Raw genomic sequence first — 22,298 nt, 5'->3', positions numbered from 1 at the left:
AGTGACTGACCCAAAGCTGAGTGTCTTTCATACCTAAGGGGCAGCAATTCTAAAATTCACAATATCCTGGCTTCTAGGCCAACACTTTTACTACTGTAACCAAACTGGCTTTTTAAAAACAGATTATAGGATATCAATTTATCATTCACTTAAACTGTAAGCTATTGATTTGTCAAAACAGCAGATTCTAATCCTTTATTCTATGTTACTTGCAAGTTTTCTATATATAATCTTAGTAGTAGTTTTGACTGTAAATTTGGAACCTTCAAAATATTTAGTAGTTTAGGAGTTTCTGAAAGACAAATGTATTTGGCCCAGATTTCAAAATTAAGAGATGTCTTAATTAAATCAGTTGGTATTCCTCAGTTCTCATCACCCTAACATCAGATCTTTTAAAGGACTAACAATCAGCTAGTATATATTTTATGGCAGTATACTGCAATGACCTGTTATAATAGACTATAATAAACTGGAATCTTTGTCATCTAATCTGAAAATTGTCTAATAAGCAATCAATTTTCATTTATATCTATGATTTCATGGTTCAGTTTGTGAACCTTTCTGATGGTTTAGATTAAACAGATTAGTAGATTTTTGTGAAGGAGATTATTTTGTGAGTGCATCCATATGTTCCAGGCATACATCATACACTGTGAAGCATAAGTCAGAGATCCATTCAACTAATCCATTGAAAGTGAAATAAAAACAGCAGTAGGAATTATGAAAAAAAACAAAATTCTAGGGCTGTATAGAGACCACCCAATCTGATTTTCATGGCTGAGATTAGGCACAAATAGCTCGTCTTCACTCTGGGGAAATAGCATTTCCAATTTTTTACTGGTTCCAGAGAATGATTTGGGGGGAGGGGGGAGATAGATAGATGATGACAGACAGACAGACAGACAGACAGAAGTTTCTGAATGACAAATTTACTTATTTGTTTTCTGAGAAGTAGGATTTTGCTTCCAGTATTATTTTCTTCTTTTCTTTAGCTGAGAAAGTGATCCATGTCCTATAATGCATTGAGATTTTTTTTTTATCAAGACTAACAAATTTACATAAGAACTAGTTCATAAACCTAAGGGGGGAGCAGATAATTTGCATTTTAATATGTATAAAAATCATCCAGTGATGCAAACGTTTCTAGTAAGTAAAAAATGAAGAATATTAAGGCATGCCATTAAACCTACATTCAAAAACGTTTTCTAGAAGAAAACTCTTTTTTTGCCGCTTATATAAGGCTGATGACTTGGCCACAAATTTCATTACCCAGAACAACAATATTTTCATTCACTTAGTATTATATAACATTAGAAAACTATCAAATGTAATCATCTGAAGCTTGGCAGAATTTATCTTCTCTGAAAAGTTGACTATGCTTAAAATTATTTCTAATTGTGCCATTTTTAAAAAATGATATTAACACTTGCGTTTAAAAGGAAAATAAATGTTTCATGTTCAACTCAGTATATATAATCTTCTCATATGGTGCTATGATTCCTGCAAATTTAGCTCCATTTCAAATTACCTTTAATGGAAAGTGGACTAAAAGCTGACTAGTTTTATTTTGGTCACACAGAGGGAAAAAACAACAACTTGCCACTTTCCCACAGTTATAATTAATGGAGAAACACAGAGGTTTGAGGATTCACATCAAGTTTAAGATTTAAGCCTAAGTCTCTCATATTTCCTAGGGCAGTGGTCCCCAACCAGGGACCCGTTCTGTGGAGAGAGGTTTTTCTGCAGACCGGAAGGGGCATGGTTTTATGTGCTGCCTGCATCCCGCAAATGGGGCTTCGCCATTTTACATGGCCCAGTTTCTCGCATGTCACGGACTGGTGCCGGTCCACAGACCGAAGGTTGGGGACCCCTGTCCTAGGGCCATCTCAGATTGAAAGCAGTCAGCTTGGGGTAGATCCTGTGACTGGATTCTTTGGACACAAGGAGGATATCTTAAGTGTCAGGAACAGAATAGACCAGGCTGGACATGCCTTCTGGTTTATAAGTGAGTTCTGTTGAGAGAGATCTGTAGAGAATTGAGCAGATTCTTCATCAAGGGGCAGAGTATAGCTGGCAGAACCTCTCCCTGCTGGAGGACATCCTTGTTATTGTGGTTTTTGGCGGTAACAGCCTCCTTTACATCATGGTTTCCTGAGAGACATTGCCCTGTGGTTTTTCCCCATCCCTGCCTTATCAAAAGAGTACCAGTAAATTAATTTGAAAAGCTATTGGCCCCAGTGCTACCTATAGCTAGTGAAAATGATGCCCACAGTTTGGTAAGCTCCTTGGAAGAGAAATCATAGCATTTGGATAGTCCTGAGCAGCTACATTGGTAAAGCAGAATATTACAGTATAGCCATTAGTCTGATAAATATTTTCTGTAGATACAAGTTTTAAAGTGTTTGCTTCTACATATTTCATGGATATAAGCGAACAGCATCAGGTTCACCTTCCATACGTAACATTTATTTGTCAAACAGGAAGGCTAAGTTGCCTTTTTGTCATAGAGTACTTTGTAAAGTAAGCCATTAGAGCTGAAAAAGATATGATTACCCAAAAACTTCACCTTTTATCTAGAATTTCAATTCTACTCTCACAGGTTTAAATTTAACTGACTTTCCTTTGGAATAAAGTAAATTCTGAAAATTGTTTTGAATTTGAAAACTGTTCCATAAATATTAAGTCAGGCGATGACTTCAGACTATTTAATGGAAGCATTTACATTCCAGTCTTATTTTACTTCCGTGGAGCAGAAGATGTTTTAAGCAGCTTTGGCCCACCTGGAACTCAGCATATATTTTAGATCTTATACTTCTCAGAATTCTCTGACATCAATATAAATCAATATAAATATGACCAGATACATTTACTACTGTACTAAACTGAATTATTAACTACACTTACAATTAATATTGTAAACATTATTTGATTGCATGAAGAAGTTAGAATATCTGGTTACTGTCCAAGAGATTATCTTTCTTTCTTTTGTTTAGCATCACTAAAGCAATTCTTTGGCATAACCTGAATATTGCCAATTCTGAAATAAGCTTCTTTGAGTCCACTTAGCCCACAATACGTAAGAATAGAGTTATATTTTGGTATAGGAAGAGCGTGAAAATTGCTGTTATGCTTAGGGGATGATGAAAAGCTAGATGATTTCAGTAATACAGTATACAATTTCACTGTGTAAAAAGCAGCATTACTTTTAATACGTAATCAGCATTCTCTCAGCTAGAGTAAGCAGATGCACAGTATAATATAGAATTAATCATTTCTTCCTGGGGAAAATGTGTTGTATTCTTATATAATCATTGATTTCAGAAATGAGAAATAAAACACTGGAATCCTAAAATTATGAGTTGGAGACAGCCTTGTTGACCATCTAAACCAATTGTCAACTTGACATTGAAGTAGAAGAACATCATTAACAAAATGGCTTTTCTTTAAACAGAATCAAAACTGGATACCAACAAAGATGCCACACTAATATGGCATTAGTCTCTAATATGTAAAAGAAGAATGTATTTGTTACATTGCCCTTCCAGAGACTCTGAGCAGTTTAATCAGTTCATACAATATAGAGAGAAAAGCTTTTGCCCACCTAGTTGGAAATCATAGATTCAGCTTTGGAGCTAATTCATTCAAAGAGGAAAGAAACGATAAGAAAACAATATGAGACAACTCACAATTATTTTGTTCAAACAGTGTATTAGGTAAGAAATTTCTTTTTTTTTAAAGAAAGAACAAGCATACAAGCTCCCAAATCAAAACATTCCATGAACATTTCTTCATTTAGAAGTTGATCCTATTGATTTGACACAATGTCAGAAATGTTGCTAGTGACCATGAAAGGCCAGACATACTGTATGCAATTAAATTAGTTAAATTAAAGATGAACAAGACATTTCAAGTGCCAAGGCTTCTCCAAACTCTTTCCCCCCCTATAGTCCAACAGTTTTTATACACATTTGAAAATTCGAAGTTTGATTCCCAATATGATTGCTGTTTTTGGAAAACATATAAAACTCATATAAACGTTCAGATGTAATGCTTTGCACATCACATCTACCTGGGTAAAGCTTCATTCTTTTTCTAACAACCACAGCCAAGGTTTATTTAAAGAACGACAGTGACAGGGTTCACATATCATGCTAAACCATATGATAGTTTATTAGATTTTAATTTAGGATATTATGTGAATCAAGTCATTGTATCTTCTAAACTATGGTTAATGAATTTCCACTATTATGCCTTACTCAACAAATTATTGATTAGGGAATATAACTGTTTTGCTTGAGAATTGGATGGTAGTGCCAGTTATTCCCTGTGATTTTTTCCTATTTTTAAAGTTTGACCTCAAGTTTGTAAGGCTAAGCTATTTCATAGCAATGGTTTTTTAAAATTGACTGCTTAAAGTGACTAGCAATATAAGAGGAAACTGAAATAATGGAAAGGAAGATTATTTTTAATTGGATGTATATCACAGATTGTATCTCCAAACTAGCCTCTACAAACCTGGTGCGTATAGTTCAGTATGAATACTGGAAGTTTTAGTCCAACATGGGTGGAGAGCACTAGATTGGGGAAGGCTGTGTATAGTAGACCTGTGCAAATGTAAGCGATATCCAAAGTTGAGTTAAAGTACAGGTGAGCATATAATGTTGTGTTCCAAGAAACCTAGTTTCCTATTCCCTGAAGGTAGGAGTATCTGCTGAACCAGAATGAATTTTAGTAAGTCTCTTTGTGCCCTGTTTTCTACAGTTCTCTGAAGAAGAATGGAAGACAGCTGCGTGTCACTGTAACTAATAACTAATAACTAATATTTATTCATGGAAAAACAGTTTTAAAAATTGTTACTCTAATAACTATATAAAGCCTCCGTACATCAACCTGATTACTGGATGCTGCAGGGAGGAATGTTAGGTATGTTCATCAACTTAAAGCACATCTTTTTAATTTCCAAGAGTCATCTGGATGTCTGCTATAAGAAAAAAGAATGCTGACTGGATACTTTGGCTTTATTTGTATTCTTTTATACCAACATTTTTAAATCTTGATGCAAAATCTCTCTCTCTCTCTTTCTCTCTTACACTTTGTGTGTTTGTGTGTGTGTGATTTTACATCAAGATTTAAACATGCTAGTATAAAAGGACACAAAGCCAAAGTCTATCCATATATATATGATTAAGATAGTGAGAAAAATAACAGAAAAATGAAACAGGTATTTGTTGAGCTACCATTAGAGACAAAAACCGGTTGAGATAAATCCTTGGCCTGATTGAGCAGCATACTTTGGATATTCTGAAACCATGGGGGAGAGGGGAGGTGTATAAAGATGGTTGGCTCTATCAAAGCATGCCCCCACTTCCATCATCCCATCTCTTCAGATTTGCTTTTAAGAGGCTCATGGGTGAGGTACAATAATGCCCAAGGTTCTCAACACTGATGTAAGAAAAAGAAACAGTTCAGTATAAAACAGGTTCCCACATCCTCCCCACAGTTGAAAAGTTTCCCAAATAACAATTACTCTTTATTAAAAAAACAAAACAAAGAATAAAAGAAACAAAGAGCATAAAAATATCTGTGAGACTTCGGTTCACTCTACAGGCTTCCAAAGAGAACAGCCAGAGATTTTACTCTGTACTATATATACAGAGCTTCTATATAGAGATATTTATATAGTTTTTATATATACTGTTTTCAAAAGAGCCGAGCCTGCTTCTTCAACTCATTCCTTTTCCACAAAGCCAGGCGATCAAATTCAGCAATAGTCATGCCAAACACCTGGTAAAATTCCTCTGGAGACAGATGGCGCTGGAAAGAGAACAGGGAAGTGTGACGTTATACAAGTGTGGCTAATATACATGTGTGACAACAGGCACCTGATTTGAAAGATATGTAAGCTCTGAGGCAACATTCAATTTACACTGTATCTTCAGACTCTACATTTGAGAGAGCCTGAGGGTAGACAAGACCCTTCTTTCATAGTAATCTGTTTCTGGAGTTTGTAGTACAATTATTCACACAATTCCTTTTGTTGGTTTATTGAAAGAGGTTTCATACCAAAGGTGGGCCTTGATGAATTTGGAGATCTAAATATCTGAGTCACTCACCCCAGTCTCTCTTCCAGCCCATTGTCACCTACCTGTTCCAATTCCTCATGAGCACATCCAGACATACAAGGAAGTGTTGGGTGTGCTTTCATGTCTTTTTCTTTATGCATTTTAATTTTTCTATACAAAATACTTCTAGACTCAAAGTAGTGTATCTTCCTCCTCCTCCTGCTGCTGTTATAATATTAACATTTCTGTAATACACAAGATTCTATACTCACAACTTTGGTATTCAGGAATAAAATGGAGGAGGAAGGGGTGATAAATAAGCCCAAAGCTTCTAGGAGCAGAAGCAGTCGGGAATATCCACATCTTTGATGTTTTATGTTTCTGTTTTAGGTTTTTCTCTCCAAGTATTTCTTACCATTTCTTTACTTAGAACAAAATTGACAAAAAGAAGGCCAAATCTAAGCTGATTATTAAAGAAATATAAATTATATTTTTGCATCCACTGGGAAATTATCAGGATGAACCATAAAACTGTAGATCAAAAGGTCCATCTGAAAACAACCTGAGTCTTAATCACCTACAGACAAGAAAAATATTTTATTTATTTATTTATTTATTTATGAGACTTATATACCGCTTTAAGTGCAAGCACTCTCTAAGCGGTGTACACCAGTAAGCAATGTATATATATATATATTACATTGCCCCCAACAATCTGGGTCCTCATTTTACCTACCCCGGAAGGATGGAAGGCTGAGTCAACCTTGAGCCGGTGAGATTTGAACCGCTGACCTGCTGAACACAGTCAGCTAAAGTGGCCTGCAGTACTGCACTCTAACTGCAATATGTTGCAAGGACCATTGATTTGTCTTGTGTTACACAAATGAGGAAAGAAATTGATTTAGAAAGAATATTCTATCAAGCTCTAGAGAAATTAGGAGATTCAAGCAGTTCAAATGAGTATAAAGATTTATTGCAAGTTTAAGCTCTCTACAAGAATCTGAGCTACTAAGGGTCAAGGGAAATTGGCAGGAGTTAAGAAGGCATTCAAAATGGGCTGGACTTAGATCTCTTGTTGACATGCAGGGACTCATGACTGATGATGTATTTGACCCCCTCCCTCAGGCTCAGTCTGGTTTTCTCCTACACATTTATGATGCAAGGCAGCTATGAAAACAGAGTAAAGGCAGGGAATCTTTTGGTTGCTATTGCTGGCATCTAAGATGGCAGGGAAGGAAGAAAACTGCAGTGGCTCAAGCCACGGCACTCTTATAGAAAGCACAGAAATTTTTATTTTCCTTTCATGTAGTGGGTTCAGTATTTTCCCCTTTCTTGATTAGCTCTGTCTGTCTATCTACTCCATCATCTTCTATCATCTATCAATCAATGAATCAATCAGATTTATAAGTTGCCACAATCTCAATATTGTGGCAATATGGCTCTGAAACAGCACACTCCTTACCTACTTGAACTGATAGTACTTGTATAGTTAGGCTGTATGTATGTATATATATATATTATAAAGAATGTCTACTCCCCTTTCCAAAGTGCTTTTAAATCAGTCCACAGAGTGATGTAGTAATTGTAATGATGTAGTGATGAAGCAAAATAGGGATAGGAAGGGGTCATGGAAGGCCTTGGTTCAAAGCTTATCTGCACCATAAACACAATGGCTTTAAGAAAGCCTGCTTCTTTCAGTTTCTGCCTGAAACTGGGACTACCCACATTAATCTATGATACTTTGTTCACCCCCTTGGTGATGCTATGTGCGCTTGAAAAGCTAAGCAGGGTCAGGCCTGAATAGTCCTAGGATGAGAGAAAACACAGAAATATCAGAGCTGCAAAACTCATTTTAAAAAAATCAAGAAGGTCATAGCAAGCTACCTTTTATTGTTGCCAAAAGAATTAGATTAATATATTTACAAAACCCCCATCAAGAATCAGACTCAACTTGAACGAAAAATTTTAAGCAGCTTTATATTACTGTTGTATGGCTTACTAAGAACATGTAAGGAAGGAAAATATTTTTCCATCTCCCAGTTTGAGTAAAGTACTTCTTTTCTAAGGGATTTCTATGAATTGGGGATTTACCAAATGCAGCAGATTTGCTGTCTTTTATAGTAGATCTCCCTGACACTAAAAAATCCAAGGCTGAGAAGAATGGAAAGATTCAGTTTAAGAGGTTCCAGAAGTACTTGGAGGTTTCCAGATGCTGGGTTTGACTTACTTCTAACCGAGTTCTGTCCACATCTTTGGGCAAGCGATTTTTTCCCCTGGTTGTCACCAAAAGCAACTCATAAGGGTATATCTGCAAAAGAAGGAGGGGGAAATAATGCTCGATCAAAGAATCAGAAAAATAAGAATTAGTTGAATATAGTTTTGAAAAAATGTGTAACATGTATGGGAGCTTCCACACCAGCATTTTGAATCATTTTAGGATTAGCCCTGGATCTGATTGATCTCACAATATTTTCTATTTTGGGAAGTGAGTTTATTTATTTTTGACTCTGTTCCAGCTTATTAGAAATCACAGCAATGCTGCTATTTCCTACCTACTGAAATGCAGCAGCTCTGTCAATTTTGTAAGTAGTCCATTTTCCTATTGGGGAAAATACTTGTCATACTGCTTTCTAGCACCTAGCCATAAGCTCTGTCCATAGAGATTTAGCATCCCATTTGGTAGTGTCATATGACACCTATCACAGTGTTCTGTTGGAAAGGTTGCAAAATTGCTAGCATATTTCATATTTCATTTACAAATTTAGAGGGGGTTTTAATTGTCACAGATGAATGGTGGAATGTGGTCAGGAAGCCTTTACAGGGAAAGAGCATTTAAACTGACATGAAAGGACTTCCGGTTTGCCATCATGGCCACCGCAGCCGCTAGAAGGCGAGCTCCATCTTGCACGGCCACCACAGCCGCTGGAAGGCGAGCTCCATCTTCGTTCCGCTGGGTGACCCTGGAAAGGGTCGAAAGTCACCTTGTAGGGGCGATGAGCAAGAAAGGGACCCCTGCTTGATCGTGGGAGGGAAGCAGCCCTCCCATTCGATCCGGGAAAGCCCTCCAAACTGGCAGAGGAAAGATCGGCCATAGCAATATGGCTCATCACTAAGCTGCAGACAGCCGAAGTCAAACTTACCATCAAGCACTTCTAAAGCAATGCGGATGAAACTGGGTGAGATCCGATCTTCTCTTTAAGATCCTAAGTATTTACTTTTCCTGTAAAAGCTGCCCAAAGTATCTTTTCCCCATGAGGAGAGAGGGAAGGGAATTTCTACCCCACTCTCTAAGAACAGTGGCGACTGACTACCCAGGGGAGTTAAAGCACTAAAAGAACAATTTTAATCTAATAGGATTTATGTGTTTCTGAAACTTGGGAACCAAAAGTTTTCTCCAGTATTTTTACTGGAGACTTTTGTTTTTATCTACAAAAAAGAAATTAAATTGGAAAAAGGATTATAAAAATGTTGGACTTAAAAAACTTTAAACGGCATTGTTGACATCTTGTGGCAACGTTTGGTATTACAACTTGTTATTGCCTAAAAGAGACTTGGCTTGAAGCCCAGACTTCAGATAAAACTCTTTCGACCTTGATAGATACTACCTGTGAGAAACTCAGCTGTAAAGAGAACTTCTGGCCTGCTTGAACTATGAATGTAAACCTTTATTGACTTTCAGAACTATATGTGGGGAATTGCTTTCCTATTTCTTTATCTGAGGAACATTGGTTATTATATGAGATGATAAAATACCTTTGACTATAAAATCTTACTTGACAAATGACTTCTACTATAAACACTACCTATAAACACGTGAAATAGAGGTCCCATACCTAGTTATAAAATTATTTTTAACGTCTGATTTTAATGTCCTCAACACACTATTAAGAGAATATGGATGAAGACCAGGAAAGGATCCTTTCCATGTTGAAAGCAATATATGAAACCATTCTTTCAGCTTGTGACAAAATAAGATGCAACATAAAAGAACAAGATGCCAGCTTAGATATACAAACCCAAATTTTAACTACAACCAAAGAACTAACAACACAGAAGATAACAGAAGTGGGACAATCAAATATCAGAGGACTCAATTGACCAACAAATACAGTTAATGGAAAATCCATAAAAGGGAGTGACAACACTGAAAATGGAAAAGACTTTCTATATAAATCAGAAAAAAATTGAGGAGAAAGAAGAACAGATTGAATGGAAGATAAACATATCAGGACAATCATGGGGAATTGGAATAATAGGGAGATAATCTAATGAACACAAATGGGCTAGCCCTTCTCAAAAAATGGCAACTAAATGGTCTCTCTTATTTCAAATAATATATATAATAATAGAGGGAGATCTATTTGATGATTTAAAAGCACTGACATAGAAGGCTAGTTGGCAAAGGAAGAAAGCCAGAATAAGGCTGAAGAAAATTGGGGTTTTGATTTATTAGAGGGGATTTCATATTACTAATTAGAGGGTTAAAGAGAGAAGTTGAGATAAGGGGACTTTTTGGTCATGAAATTTAAAATATTTGGAAACTAGTTAAAAATAAGGATTCTATTTGTTTAATATTTAATTAGACCCAAAAGAAAAAAAAATATGAATATGTTTGATTTATTAACCCAGACAATATATATAATGGTTTTGATTTATTAAAGGGGATACTGTATTATTAATTAGATGATTTAATATGGTGGGAAATAGATAACTTTTAGAAAATAGAACAAGACTATACTTAAATAGATAAGATGTATATTTTGAATATTAGATTCTGTTATGAATTGAATTGATTACCTAAAGCCTGGAAATTATAAATATCAAATGTTAAATTTGAATATTGATGGGAAACTAAAAATTGGGAAAAAAATCAATAACAGGACATTGATTGTCTATAAAGACTGAATGTAAAAGTAATAAAGATATGTATAAGCTAAAAATTTATTGATAAATGTAATAATGATGTTTCTACTTAGTTGATATAATAAGAACTGGATTAGCTTAAATACAAGATAGATATTAAAGGAAAAAGAGAGGAAATATTTGATGTTGTAACTTGAGATTTGTACTAAAGATTTTTGTATGTTATTGAATTATTAAAAAAACTGACATGAAATTATCCTCTTCAGATAGTTTTCCATTATAACTTTTTGGGATTCTTTGTTTTGGAAACACTAAAGAATTTAACATACTGTAAAATATGGATTGAGTTGCTACTAATTTATTTCCTTTTCTGTGTGACATGGTGATGATGTGATTTTTATTACTCCATGTCCCATGATAGTTCAGCATCAGGGACATTGGTAGGATGTCTTATTTTTCATCTCCTATTAATCAGCTATGAAGAAAGAGAATGAGTACTGAAGATAATCATGGCTTGGTTTCATACTGCTTTGTGAAGCAATCAGGGTAAAAATGCTGGTGGATATGAAAATGTATTTGTTTATTTGTTTGTTTATTTACTAATTTAATTAGATTTAAGCACTTTTCAATTGTAATATGATTCTGGCAACTCACAATTTAAAGCATGCCATAAGAGAAGTACAAGAATATTTTTGGAAAATATTGCTGCTTTCTCTGATTACAATATAGTGATCCTATTCAGTGTAACACTGATATTTACAGTTTCTGTTTACTCAGAATAGCAGCAGCACAAGTGATGCCATAATGATAACAAATAACAGAGCTGGAACGGACCTTGGAAGTCCCCAACCCCCGGTCCGTGGACTGGTACTGGGCTGCAGCATGCCAGCAACCGGTCCACACAAACAAGCAAAGCCCCACCTGCGGGATGCAGGCAGCACACAAAACCATGCACCTTCTGGTCCGTGGAAAAACCTCTCTCCATGGAACCGGTCCCTGGTGCCCAAAAGGTTGGGGACCTCTGTTCTAGTTCAACCCCCTGTTGAAACAGGAGACCTATACCATTTCAGACAAATGGTTGTCCAATCTCTTCTTAAAAACCTCCAGTGTTGGAGTACCCACAACTTCTGGAGGCAAGTCGTTCCACTGATTAATTGTTCTCACTGTCAGGAAATTCCTCCTTAGTTCTAGGTTGGTTCTTTCCTTGATTAGTTTCCATCCATTGCTTCTATGATCAACTAAAGCCCCAAAAGATGCAGAAATCACTTTTATATTATTACTATTATGCTGTAATTATTAGTAATAGTAAAGTAATGCCTTCCTTTGTAGAACATGGTAGGCTGTATCTCAGTAACAGAGGTCATGTTTTACATATACAAAAAAAAAATATCAAGTTTATTTCTCAGCCTCAGGCAGCCTCAGGAAAAGATTTCTTTCTGAAACCCTGCCAGCCAGTATAGCTCATACATCATAATTTTAGATATACTGGATGTCAATTATTGTACTCTTCTGTCAGCTTATACTTTAGGAATTGAAGTCAAAGATATTTGAGCTGCACCAGGTCACAAAATGCTAATTTGCAGAAAGACATTTTATAACCTCTAATTATACTTTTTCAGTGTAAAGATGCTCTGGGAGAATCTGATTCAGGCTGATACTGGCTCAAAGCAAAAGGGCCAGATATCTGTTACCAGAAGAAACCAAGGGATTCCAGAAATCGGAAGGTGAATTATGATATTACAATCCAGATGGGATATAATTGCAATATCTATGGGAAACGATTTATTTTCATTTGTTTATTGGCAATTGGATGGAAGTCGGTGTTCTAGGCACATAGGAAAGAAGCTTCCAGCAAGTGTTAAAAATAAAAATTAGAGGCAATGTCGAGCAACAGGTTCATTTTCATCCCTTTTTTACTTATAATGTTCTTTACTTAATTCCTCAAATTCCCTCCTTTTTTTAACTTCATTTTATCCTTTAACTTCCCTTAGCATTCCTGCAGCAGTATTCCCATTGCTAAATCTATTTAATTCTTCAAAAGCACACACTTTCACAAAGGATCTTTATCATTCATTCATTCATTCATTCATTCACTCATTCATTCATTCATACAATTCTTATTTTTTATCATACAATTCTTTTTTATATGTCTCAACTATAAGGAATACTAGGATATCTTTCTAAATCATCAAATTCAGCTCAGCATCATCATATAAAAAGTTTCATAAACCAAAGTCAGAATCTTCCAAGGCCATGTTAGTTTATGATCATGGGAATTCAGTATATCTGAAGTTCACAACTTAGGACTGGGTTTCCCAAACTGTAAGCTATACTTTTTTGGGAGAGCTACAGAGACCAGGCAAATGTGAAGGAAGCATTTTAGTTACTTTATTACAATAAATCCACCATCCAAACACCAAAATGAGCACAATGAAAACAATACACTGAAACTTGTCATGTTTCCATTGTTCATTTGTGCATTTTGCTATTTAGATTTTTAGGGGAGGTATGTATATTAAGATACACTAAAAGGAGCTTGGTGGCAAAAGGTCGAGAAACTCTTGACTTAGTAAGAGGCATTGATGATGACTTTATTCAAACAGATGTACTCAAGGCACCAGAAATAGTAAAAGGGAACAAGATCAGATTCTCTTTTAACTCAGCTATTAATGCAACTTTTTCTGGTTGCTATTTACTATAGTGACAGCTTCCTGCTTTTCAAAGAAAGGGCATCCATGTTTCTACAGGTCTCATAAGATTCTTGAGAGCATGTTACCTTGTATTCTGAAAAAGATAAGACAAGAGAGAGGGAGGGAGGGAGACAAAAAAAGATAAGTCAGTCTCCAGTCCCTTTTGTTCAACAATGGCATCTTTGGCATTTGCAAACCCACTTGGGACTATTACATTAAAACTTAAAAGCAAAATGCCCTCCCCCATTGATACTGTGGTATTTGCAAAATTAGGCATTATTGGGGCCTGCTTGATCATAATTGGTAGCATTATAGATTACCTTTAAAACAATCTAAAACAAATTCACTGTAAAGCTAAATTTGAGGACAGGACTTTGTAGTCATGTATTATAGATTTGTTTAGTTCAGTGTTTTCTAAACTTATTTGGCCATGGACCATTTTGGGGATTTGAATATATTGATAGAACACATATGTGGTTTCTAGAGATGGAAGCCTTTTATCCTGATGCATTTGATTAGTATATTATATTTAAAAAATGAATAATTCAATCTTTGAAACAGTAGAAGCTAATAGTAATAGATATGAGTGTCCCAAGTGCTTTCTCTTACAACTGCCACTATATGTCAACAACAGTGTTTACTATCCATAAAAGATTAATACTGGTAGGATGATTGTTTTTGCTTCTGTTAATGACAATTTTCCTTAACATTAAATCTTAAAACTTTATATCAGAAGCCAGTAACATGTGGGCTTCATGTGACATTTGAATCTAATCAGTGTTATATTTCCCGCCTTTAATTGTTGGGCAGACTGTGAACTGCAGATTGATTTCACAGGAACCACCAATTTGTAATAACCACAATCAATTCTGTTTCAGTTTGTAAAGTTTTGGAATCCACTTTTTCAGAAATATTAAGAACACAATCTCAGGCCAGTATAAATCCTGATAGGAGAAAATCTGGGAACATGTGAATTAAGATTAAGAATTAAGAAACACAGTATTTACTTAGTTAGCACATGGATGTGCCACACAATCTTAGACAGCTTTCGCCTATCTAAAAACAGTCATCATCATAATACATTGATAAAATCCAACTTATCAGTCAGCAAGTCTAAAAATCCCCCCCCCTCCCAAAAAAATCTGTCCTAAGGTCATTCCACTCACCTCGCATTCCCCAGTTGACGGCATTTGTGCTGTCGTAGTGGAAGAGTTCAGCGCTGGGAGGCTGCATAGAAAAGTATAGTATGGAGGAAGGAATGGTCAGTAAATGGAACAGGAACACAATCCTGTTAAAAATCCCTCTATTTTTTTATAGCTGCTTACAGCAAGAAATATATGAAAACACTTGCTTGGTTCAATAAAGATGTTCATAAACCTGCCCTGCCATTTGTGTGTACTGGCAAAGAGAGTGCAGATAGGGGGAGATTAATCAGATAAATAGTATAGGATGAGAAGAAAGAATAAAAGTGTCTGTGGAGATTCTCAGTCATCCAGGTCATAGTTGTCTCAAAAGTGCTTTTTCAAAAGGCAAACTGGAAGAAGAAAGAAGAAGTAGAAATAGATTCACTTCTCATCCAAGAAACTTTATCGGTTCTGGCCAGAACTAATGAAGCTTCTTGGATAAGAAGCGAAATGACTTTTTCTGCCTCAAAACAATCTAGGTGACTTTTATAAACGTCTTCTCCAAAATCAGTTGCTTAGCTGTTTTTTAGAGAAAATATGCCAGAAGGGTAACAACACATTAATCTGAGGAATGAAAGTTGACTTAAAGCTTCAATTTGGGATATTTTGGCTATATATTAATATTCTCCCCAGGAACCAGTATCATTTTTACTTGTTTATATTCAGTTTTGTATGCCAGTCTGGTTCAAGATAATGTGCACAATAACAACGTTTAATGTTATTCACATAATCATCTTTTGAGGAGGTTTATCTAAGTGTCATCTTATTGATTGTCCAAAGTCAGATGTATTAGCATGTCAATAATTCTCAAGTCTTAATGAAATTGTTTAGTTCTGAAATAGGCTACATATTAGCTAAAAATTGTAAAAGTTTTGAAATTACAAGATTGGTTATGAGTAGAGTTATCCCAATACATTGCATCCTTTGTGGAACTTTTTTAAAAAAATTTCCATTGACAGAAACAGGCTGGATTTGTGAAGATCCTAACCAACAGTACTAATGGGATAGTGTCCCACCACTATACCTGTACAGAAGGCCAAATTAAGGAATGCTGGGCACAATATAACTCTTTCCTTATCCTTTCCATCTCCCAGCTGTATCAGACAACCTCCACATTCTGGCAAGAGAGAGGACTAGCAGATTTCCAGGGGAATCTGATCCAGGATTTATTCCAATGATGTAAACTTTCCTCTCATTTAGCAGTGGCTTGTGCTACAAAGCCATAAGCAAGCTCCATGGAATACAGTGCATAGGCCTGAGCTTAGATCATGAAACTGCTGCTCAAGCAGAAACTTTATACACTGGACAAATGCTTTCCACTCTAGTTAAAGAAGCCATTCAAAGGCACCAGCTATTCTTATATATGCAGGAGTGGCTGTGGTTTTCTAGTCCCAAACTCCCACTGGTAATCTAATATGTTCATATCTTCACCAGGAGTCTCCATAACTGTTGCTTAGCAACTGCCCAATACTCTCAGCATAATGCTTGTGGAAGGACATCAATCCCATTTCTGACATTGACATGACTCTCAACATTAGCCCAGAGAACTTCTCATTCTTACAATGAGAAATAATCATAATGGGGAGGACAACGTTTATTTTATTAAAGTTTCCAGACAAATAATTGGAAATACTTTCACTTGGGGCTGAGATCAGTGGCCACTCTTACCCTATGCATCCCATTCCTTCTGTAAGCAGGAAGAGAAGCAGATTTTGAAATGAGGGGATCTGAGGGAGAAAAAAAAAAAAGAGAAAGGACAAGTCAGAATTAATATTTCCAATGAAGAAAAAGTATCTTTCTTGTGACCAGCTACAGAACAGTACTAATTATCAGAAGAAACAGAAAGAATGTCCACCCATAGTTACTACTATTACAGATAGTCCTTGCTTAACAACTGGTCACTTAGTGACTGTTCAAACAGGCTATCCAAAGGCTACTTATTGTTCAATAGCTGCACATACCCCTGCAGTCATGTGACTGCATTTTGGGCGCTTGGCAACCAGCTCACCTTTATGGCCCGGTTGCAGCGTTCTGCTCGCACGACTGAAATTTACAAACTTTTTTTGCTGGTTTCTAGTCTTTTCAGCCAGTTTCCAGCAAAAACAAACACCCATAGGAATAGTTACACTTAACGATCACAGCATTGCTTAAAGACAGTTACAAAAAATGGCAAAAAAGTGGATCTGTTCATGAGAGTACCTGGATTTATGACTGAAATTTTGGGCTCAGTGTTGTAAGTCAGAGGTCCCCAACCTTTTGGCCACCAGGGACCGGTTACATGGAGAGAGGTTTTTCCGTGGACTGGCGGGGGTGTGGTTTTGTGTGCTGCCTGCATCCTGCGGATGGGGCTTTCCTTGTTTGTGTGGCCCAATTGCTGGCATGCTACGTCCCGGTACTGGTCCACAGACCGGGGTTGGGACCCCTGTTGTAAGTCAAGGACTATCTGTACTGATATTATTTTTAAATCTTGCCTTTCTTCAAATAAGCATGTGGTAAACTATGTGATCTTTTACCAATTTCTTCATCATTAGTTGGGATGACTGCTAAAAGGTGATTAGTTCAAGGTTGCCTAATCAAATCAAGGATCTGATTTTGTTCTTTCTTATGTCTGACTCCTTATTTATTTCACCACATTTTCTTTGAAAGAACTGCATCCTCCAGAATAGCAGAATAATCTCACTCAAGGCATGATAAGGGAAGTTATTCAGAACATATAAACACAGTCCCATTCCCATTCCCAATATACATTAATGACTTTAATAACAGATAATAACCCCATGAGAGCTGCCTCTCAAGTTGGTTTAACTTAATGTTTCTCAACCTGAGAGCAGTAGCCTACTTCACTCTGTTTAACAGTAGTGTTGCCATTTCATCTTTACTCTTGAACATTATAGATGCACATATGTGAAGCCATAGATCAGTCCATAAATATCACCATCTACTTACGGGTAAAGAGTCCTATAATTAATCTAGTCCAATTAAACCCCATCAGAGTTCTTGGGGTAAAATGGATTGAAGAACACAAAGCAAAAGAGGCAGGAAGTTGAGAAACACATACCACTGTCTGCCAGGTAGTGTGACCGGGGTGCTGTAAAAGGAGACAAACCAAGATATCAGGCGCATTGTTGGAATATTTTTTTTTCCTAAGAGCATTAAATTAGATACACTCATGCAAAAAACTGTCTTAGGTGATGGCACAACTATGAGAATAATGTCATGATATTTTCCAAGCAGTAGGTGCCACTGGAGTACCTTGTATCTGAGTAGAGTTGGGAGTTTCTTGTTATCTTCTTGTTTTGTTTCAGAATGACAATATTCTTATCCTGATATACTCTATAAACTGTATAAACAACAGTGTATGCAAAATAAATAATAATGACTTTAGAGAACTCTGGATGAATAAATGTTGTCAGCAGATTCCCTGACTCCCACTTCACAAAAGCCATAACACACACGGACACACACACACACCCCTTCCGTCCCTCCAAAATGTTCCTGTCTGCACACTAGTTGATGGAAAAGAATGCTGGGGGAGGTGAGAGAGAGAAAGAAAGATTTGGTGTGAAAGCATTTGCTGGTGCAATCTGATATTCTTCACAAATTTCTGAGCGGAGTCCTTTTTTCAGAAGCCCTGGATCCAAGCTATTATTTTTCACCTGGCTCTGGATAATGAACTTTAGGCCTCTATTAACATAAACAAACAAACAAACAAACAAAATGAGCAATCCTGAAATTTGCCAATCATCAAAGAGGCCACTAGTTCTCAGAGTGCAGCACATACCTCTGCAGTAGCTTAATTGGAGCCCATCCTGAATACTTTCCATCCATCTGCACTTGCCTATTTGCCACAGTCTTACTTTTAATTAATTGGACTCTTCCTAATCAGCCAGTGACTACAGTTCCCTCTCAGTGTAGAAGACAGACCAATTATTAATGCAAATCCAGTTTCTGCACTAAGAAGTTCTACAAAAAAATGGTGCTTGCAACAGAGTACTGGCCAGAGTGGCACCAAATGAGCCTAGGGGTTCATGGGAGGAATTATTTGCAGGAGTTTCAACTCTCTCAAAAAAACACAGCACTGATGGACCATGAGACGTTGTTATGTGTAAATGCATGCATATACATGTATATGACTCTATACATGACTATGACTGCATGTACAAACATTGGACCCCATGTTGCTTTTGCTGATGATTTGGTTGTAACATTATCTCAACCGACAGATTTGGTTAGGGATTTGGTTGAAATTTTAACTCAGTATGGGAAGGTTTCAGGTTTTAAGGTAAATAATAGTAAGACTAAAATATTATCGAAAAATATGTCTATGAAGGAAAAAGATATTATGGTTAGATTAACAGGTTTCGAAATAGTGAAAAAGGTTAAATATTTAGGAGTTCATTTAACAGCTTCTAATGCTAAATTGTATAAAAATAATTATGAGACATTATGGGTAAAAGTGCAAAAAGACTTAAATGATTGGAAAAAATTACAATTATCTTTGTTGGGGAGAATCTCGGCAGTTAAAATGAATATACTTCCACAGTTTCTTTTTTTATTTCAGATAATACCTATTTTGAAAAAAGATGCTAACCTGGAAGAATGGCAGAAGGGGATTAATAAATTTATTTGGGCAGGGAAAAAGCAGAAAGTTAAATTTAAAATTATACAGGATACACGGGAAAGAGGAGGATTGAAGGCACCTAATTTAAAATTGTATTATGATGCGGTGGCTTTAACGCTTATTAGTGATTGGCTCAACTTAACAAATAAAAATATTCTTTCTCTTGAGGGATGGGATTTATTATATGGATGGCACGGGTATTTAATTTATGATAAAAAAGTTGATCAGGTTTTTAAAACCCATATTTTGAGAAGTGCCTTGTTGCATGTCTGGAAGAAATATTATTATAGGTTAAATTATAAAATCCCAATTTGGGGGGCTCCAGGATACGTGATTGAGGGAGTATCTAGGGGAGTAAATTTGGATAAGATTTCTTATAAGGAATTACTTAGTTTGGTTGGGCAGCATTGGCAATTAAAGTCTTTAACTGAGTTGAAGCAAGAAAATATTGTATATTCTTGGTTTTATTATAACCAATTGTTAGTGAGATGGAGTATAGATCAAAAGGTTGGTATTACTTTAGAGGATGTGAATTTGGTAAAACAGATTAAGGATCAAAGTCGAGCTCATATAAAGAGAATTTATAATGTTTTAATAGAATTGGATTCTGAAACAGAGTTAGTTAAAGACTGTATGATCAAATGGGCGCAAAATATTCAAGAGCCGATTCTATTGGATACATGGGAGACAATTTGGGTTAGAAATGTAAAATTTACTCAAGCGCAAAATTTAAGAGAAAATTTTTATAAAATGTTTTATAGACGGCATTTGGATCCCCAAAAGTTGTCCCGCATGTATCCGAATTTATAGCCCAAATGTTGGAGATGTGGAAATTTAGATGCAACCTATTTTCATATTTGGTGGACGTAGAGATATTAAAGCTTTTTGGATTAAGATTTGGTGGAATATTCAAAAGATTTTTAAGAGAAAGATAAAGTTTACTCCGCAATTATTTTTGTTGGGTATTATTGTAGATTTTGATGTTAAAGAAACTAATTTGATGTTGAACCTTATAACAGCTGCAAGATTATTGGTGGGGCAATATTGGAAGAAAAACTTATTGCCTACTTTGGAAGAATGGATACTTAAAGTGTCTAATTTAGCAGAAATGGTGAAAATCTCCACCTACTTGAAGAATCATTCACAAGAAAATTATATTATGGTTTGGAGAAGATGGATTGATTACATTCAGAAGAAATATGAAATTGAAAAGTATTATCTTGCTTTTGAGTAGATTTTAGATAATTATTATTAATTATATTATTATTTTTGACTTAATTTGTTAATATTTGTTTTGAGAAGGAGTTAAAGTGTGTTATGGTTTTGATTGATAGTATAGTTGGTTTATGTTAGTTAGATTATGTTTGTTTAATTTATTTTTTACCCTGTAATCAGCTCTGGGAAGTGGGGGAGGGGGGAAGGGGTGGGGGGTTTTATATTGTAATAAATTTATAAAACTTTTAAATAAAAAAAACATTGGACTCCATGTTTTATATACTGCCATGTATTAGCATAATTGTAGTATACTGTATGTCTCTGTTTTAAATTGTTGCTCTTATATAACATTTTCTGCTCAAAACCTTCCCCAGACAGGGTACCCCTGCCTTTTTTATGATCAAGAGTTAAAAATAATGAGTTTTGAGTGAGACTTTGTATTATGGATGCCAGGTACCTATCTCATTTATCTGCCTCAGTCCAACAGCCCTTAAGGCTGCTTTGCATTTATTTTTTTTAAGAGTGGCAAAAAGATGCACACACATGCCAGATCCAGTTTGACTTTAATAATAATTTAAAAAATTGAACAACTGCTTAGCTAACAATAGTCCCATCTGGTGGTCAGTGGATGCTATTGTTGTTGCACACCTGTAATTCTTCAACTTTCATTCATACTCTACTTGTCTATCAAAATAATGTAGGTGAGATAAAGTAGTTCATTTAATAAAAATCTATTTTGATTCCAACTTTAGTAAGGTAATTCGGGTGTATTATAGTGCAAAAGTTAATGTTGCAACAAAATGTATGTAGTAAATCCACATTGCATCATTGAAACACAGCGATACATACAAAGTGATTCATATAGTCAATTAAATTCAAGTGTCTTGGAATATATGGCTTTGGTGAGTATGATTTTATTGTTAGATGCTTAGTCTTGACCTCAAACATTAGAGAGCAGTCTCTTAAATTTTATTTTAGCTTCCTGAAATAGATAACTACAACAAAACACAGACATATGAATCACCTAGCCTGGTACAGTATGTGTGGCACACAACCAATAGGGAAACAACCAGAAATCTTTTCAGACATCTAGCTCATCTCAGCAGTAAAATGGATGTACTTAAAGGCTGCTTCTTGATGTTCCTTAGCATTAGTAGGGGATATTTTGGATCTGCAGGAATTACTATGAGAGCAGTGTTCCCTAATCAGAGCAGGGGCAAAAATGCTTGGGAGTTAAGGGGCAATTAAGTTATAGAGAAATAGAGATGGAGTAGGGACGGTGGTCATGAGCTGGATATATGCATATGGGAAAGGTGAAGTTCAAAGTTACATTTGAATTATTAACAGGTAAAGGTTTTAAGAGCTTATTCTTTGGCTTTTTCTTTGAGAATGGCAAAAAAATCAGATGGTTTGATCAGGCAAAGAAATGCAGTATAAGAGTCAGAAACAGCATTAAGCAAATGGACTGATTTGTTTAATCACTCTGAACATATAAAGTTCGTCTTCCATGGCTGCTGTTATTTTCTTTCTTTTCAGGGCTCTTTTACCTCTAAAGTCAGTTCCCACTAGCAATTTTTAGTGTGGTCCAAGATTTTTGAGCTGATATAAAACTTGTTTTCATTCCTATTATATCACTAGAAATTATAATAATTTGCTAATGGGC

The 22,298-nt window shown here is 35.8% G+C and overlaps 1 protein-coding gene across 11 annotated transcripts in view; it reads right to left on the bottom strand.

Moving 5' to 3' along the window:
- Window positions 1–3,183: 3,183 nt before the first annotated feature.
- Window positions 3,184–22,298, bottom strand: part of ABLIM3 (actin binding LIM protein family member 3) — a 180,789-nt gene continuing 161,674 nt past the window's right edge. For all 11 annotated transcript variants that reach the window (XM_039352477.1, XM_039352506.1, XM_039352495.1 and 8 more), the window contains 6 exons: window positions 17,858–17,887; window positions 16,468–16,526; window positions 14,782–14,842; window positions 13,702–13,709; window positions 8,290–8,370; window positions 3,184–5,814 (listed from right to left, as the gene is read on the bottom strand). In XM_039352477.1, the coding sequence (XP_039208411.1) occupies window positions 5,701–5,814; window positions 8,290–8,370; window positions 13,702–13,709; window positions 14,782–14,842; window positions 16,468–16,526; window positions 17,858–17,887 (353 nt within the window). In that variant the 3' untranslated portion in view covers window positions 3,184–5,700. The remainder of the gene's footprint in view (window positions 5,815–8,289; window positions 8,371–13,701; window positions 13,710–14,781; window positions 14,843–16,467; window positions 16,527–17,857; window positions 17,888–22,298) is intronic.

This window comes from Crotalus tigris, unplaced genomic scaffold, assembly GCF_016545835.1.
Source record: "Crotalus tigris isolate CLP2741 ecotype Arizona unplaced genomic scaffold, ASM1654583v1 scf7180000017568.12009008, whole genome shotgun sequence".
Classification (NCBI taxonomy): domain Eukaryota; kingdom Metazoa; phylum Chordata; class Lepidosauria; order Squamata; family Viperidae; genus Crotalus; species Crotalus tigris.
The sequence above is the reverse complement of the archived record's forward strand: the minus strand, read 5'-3'. Positions and strand labels throughout refer to the sequence as shown.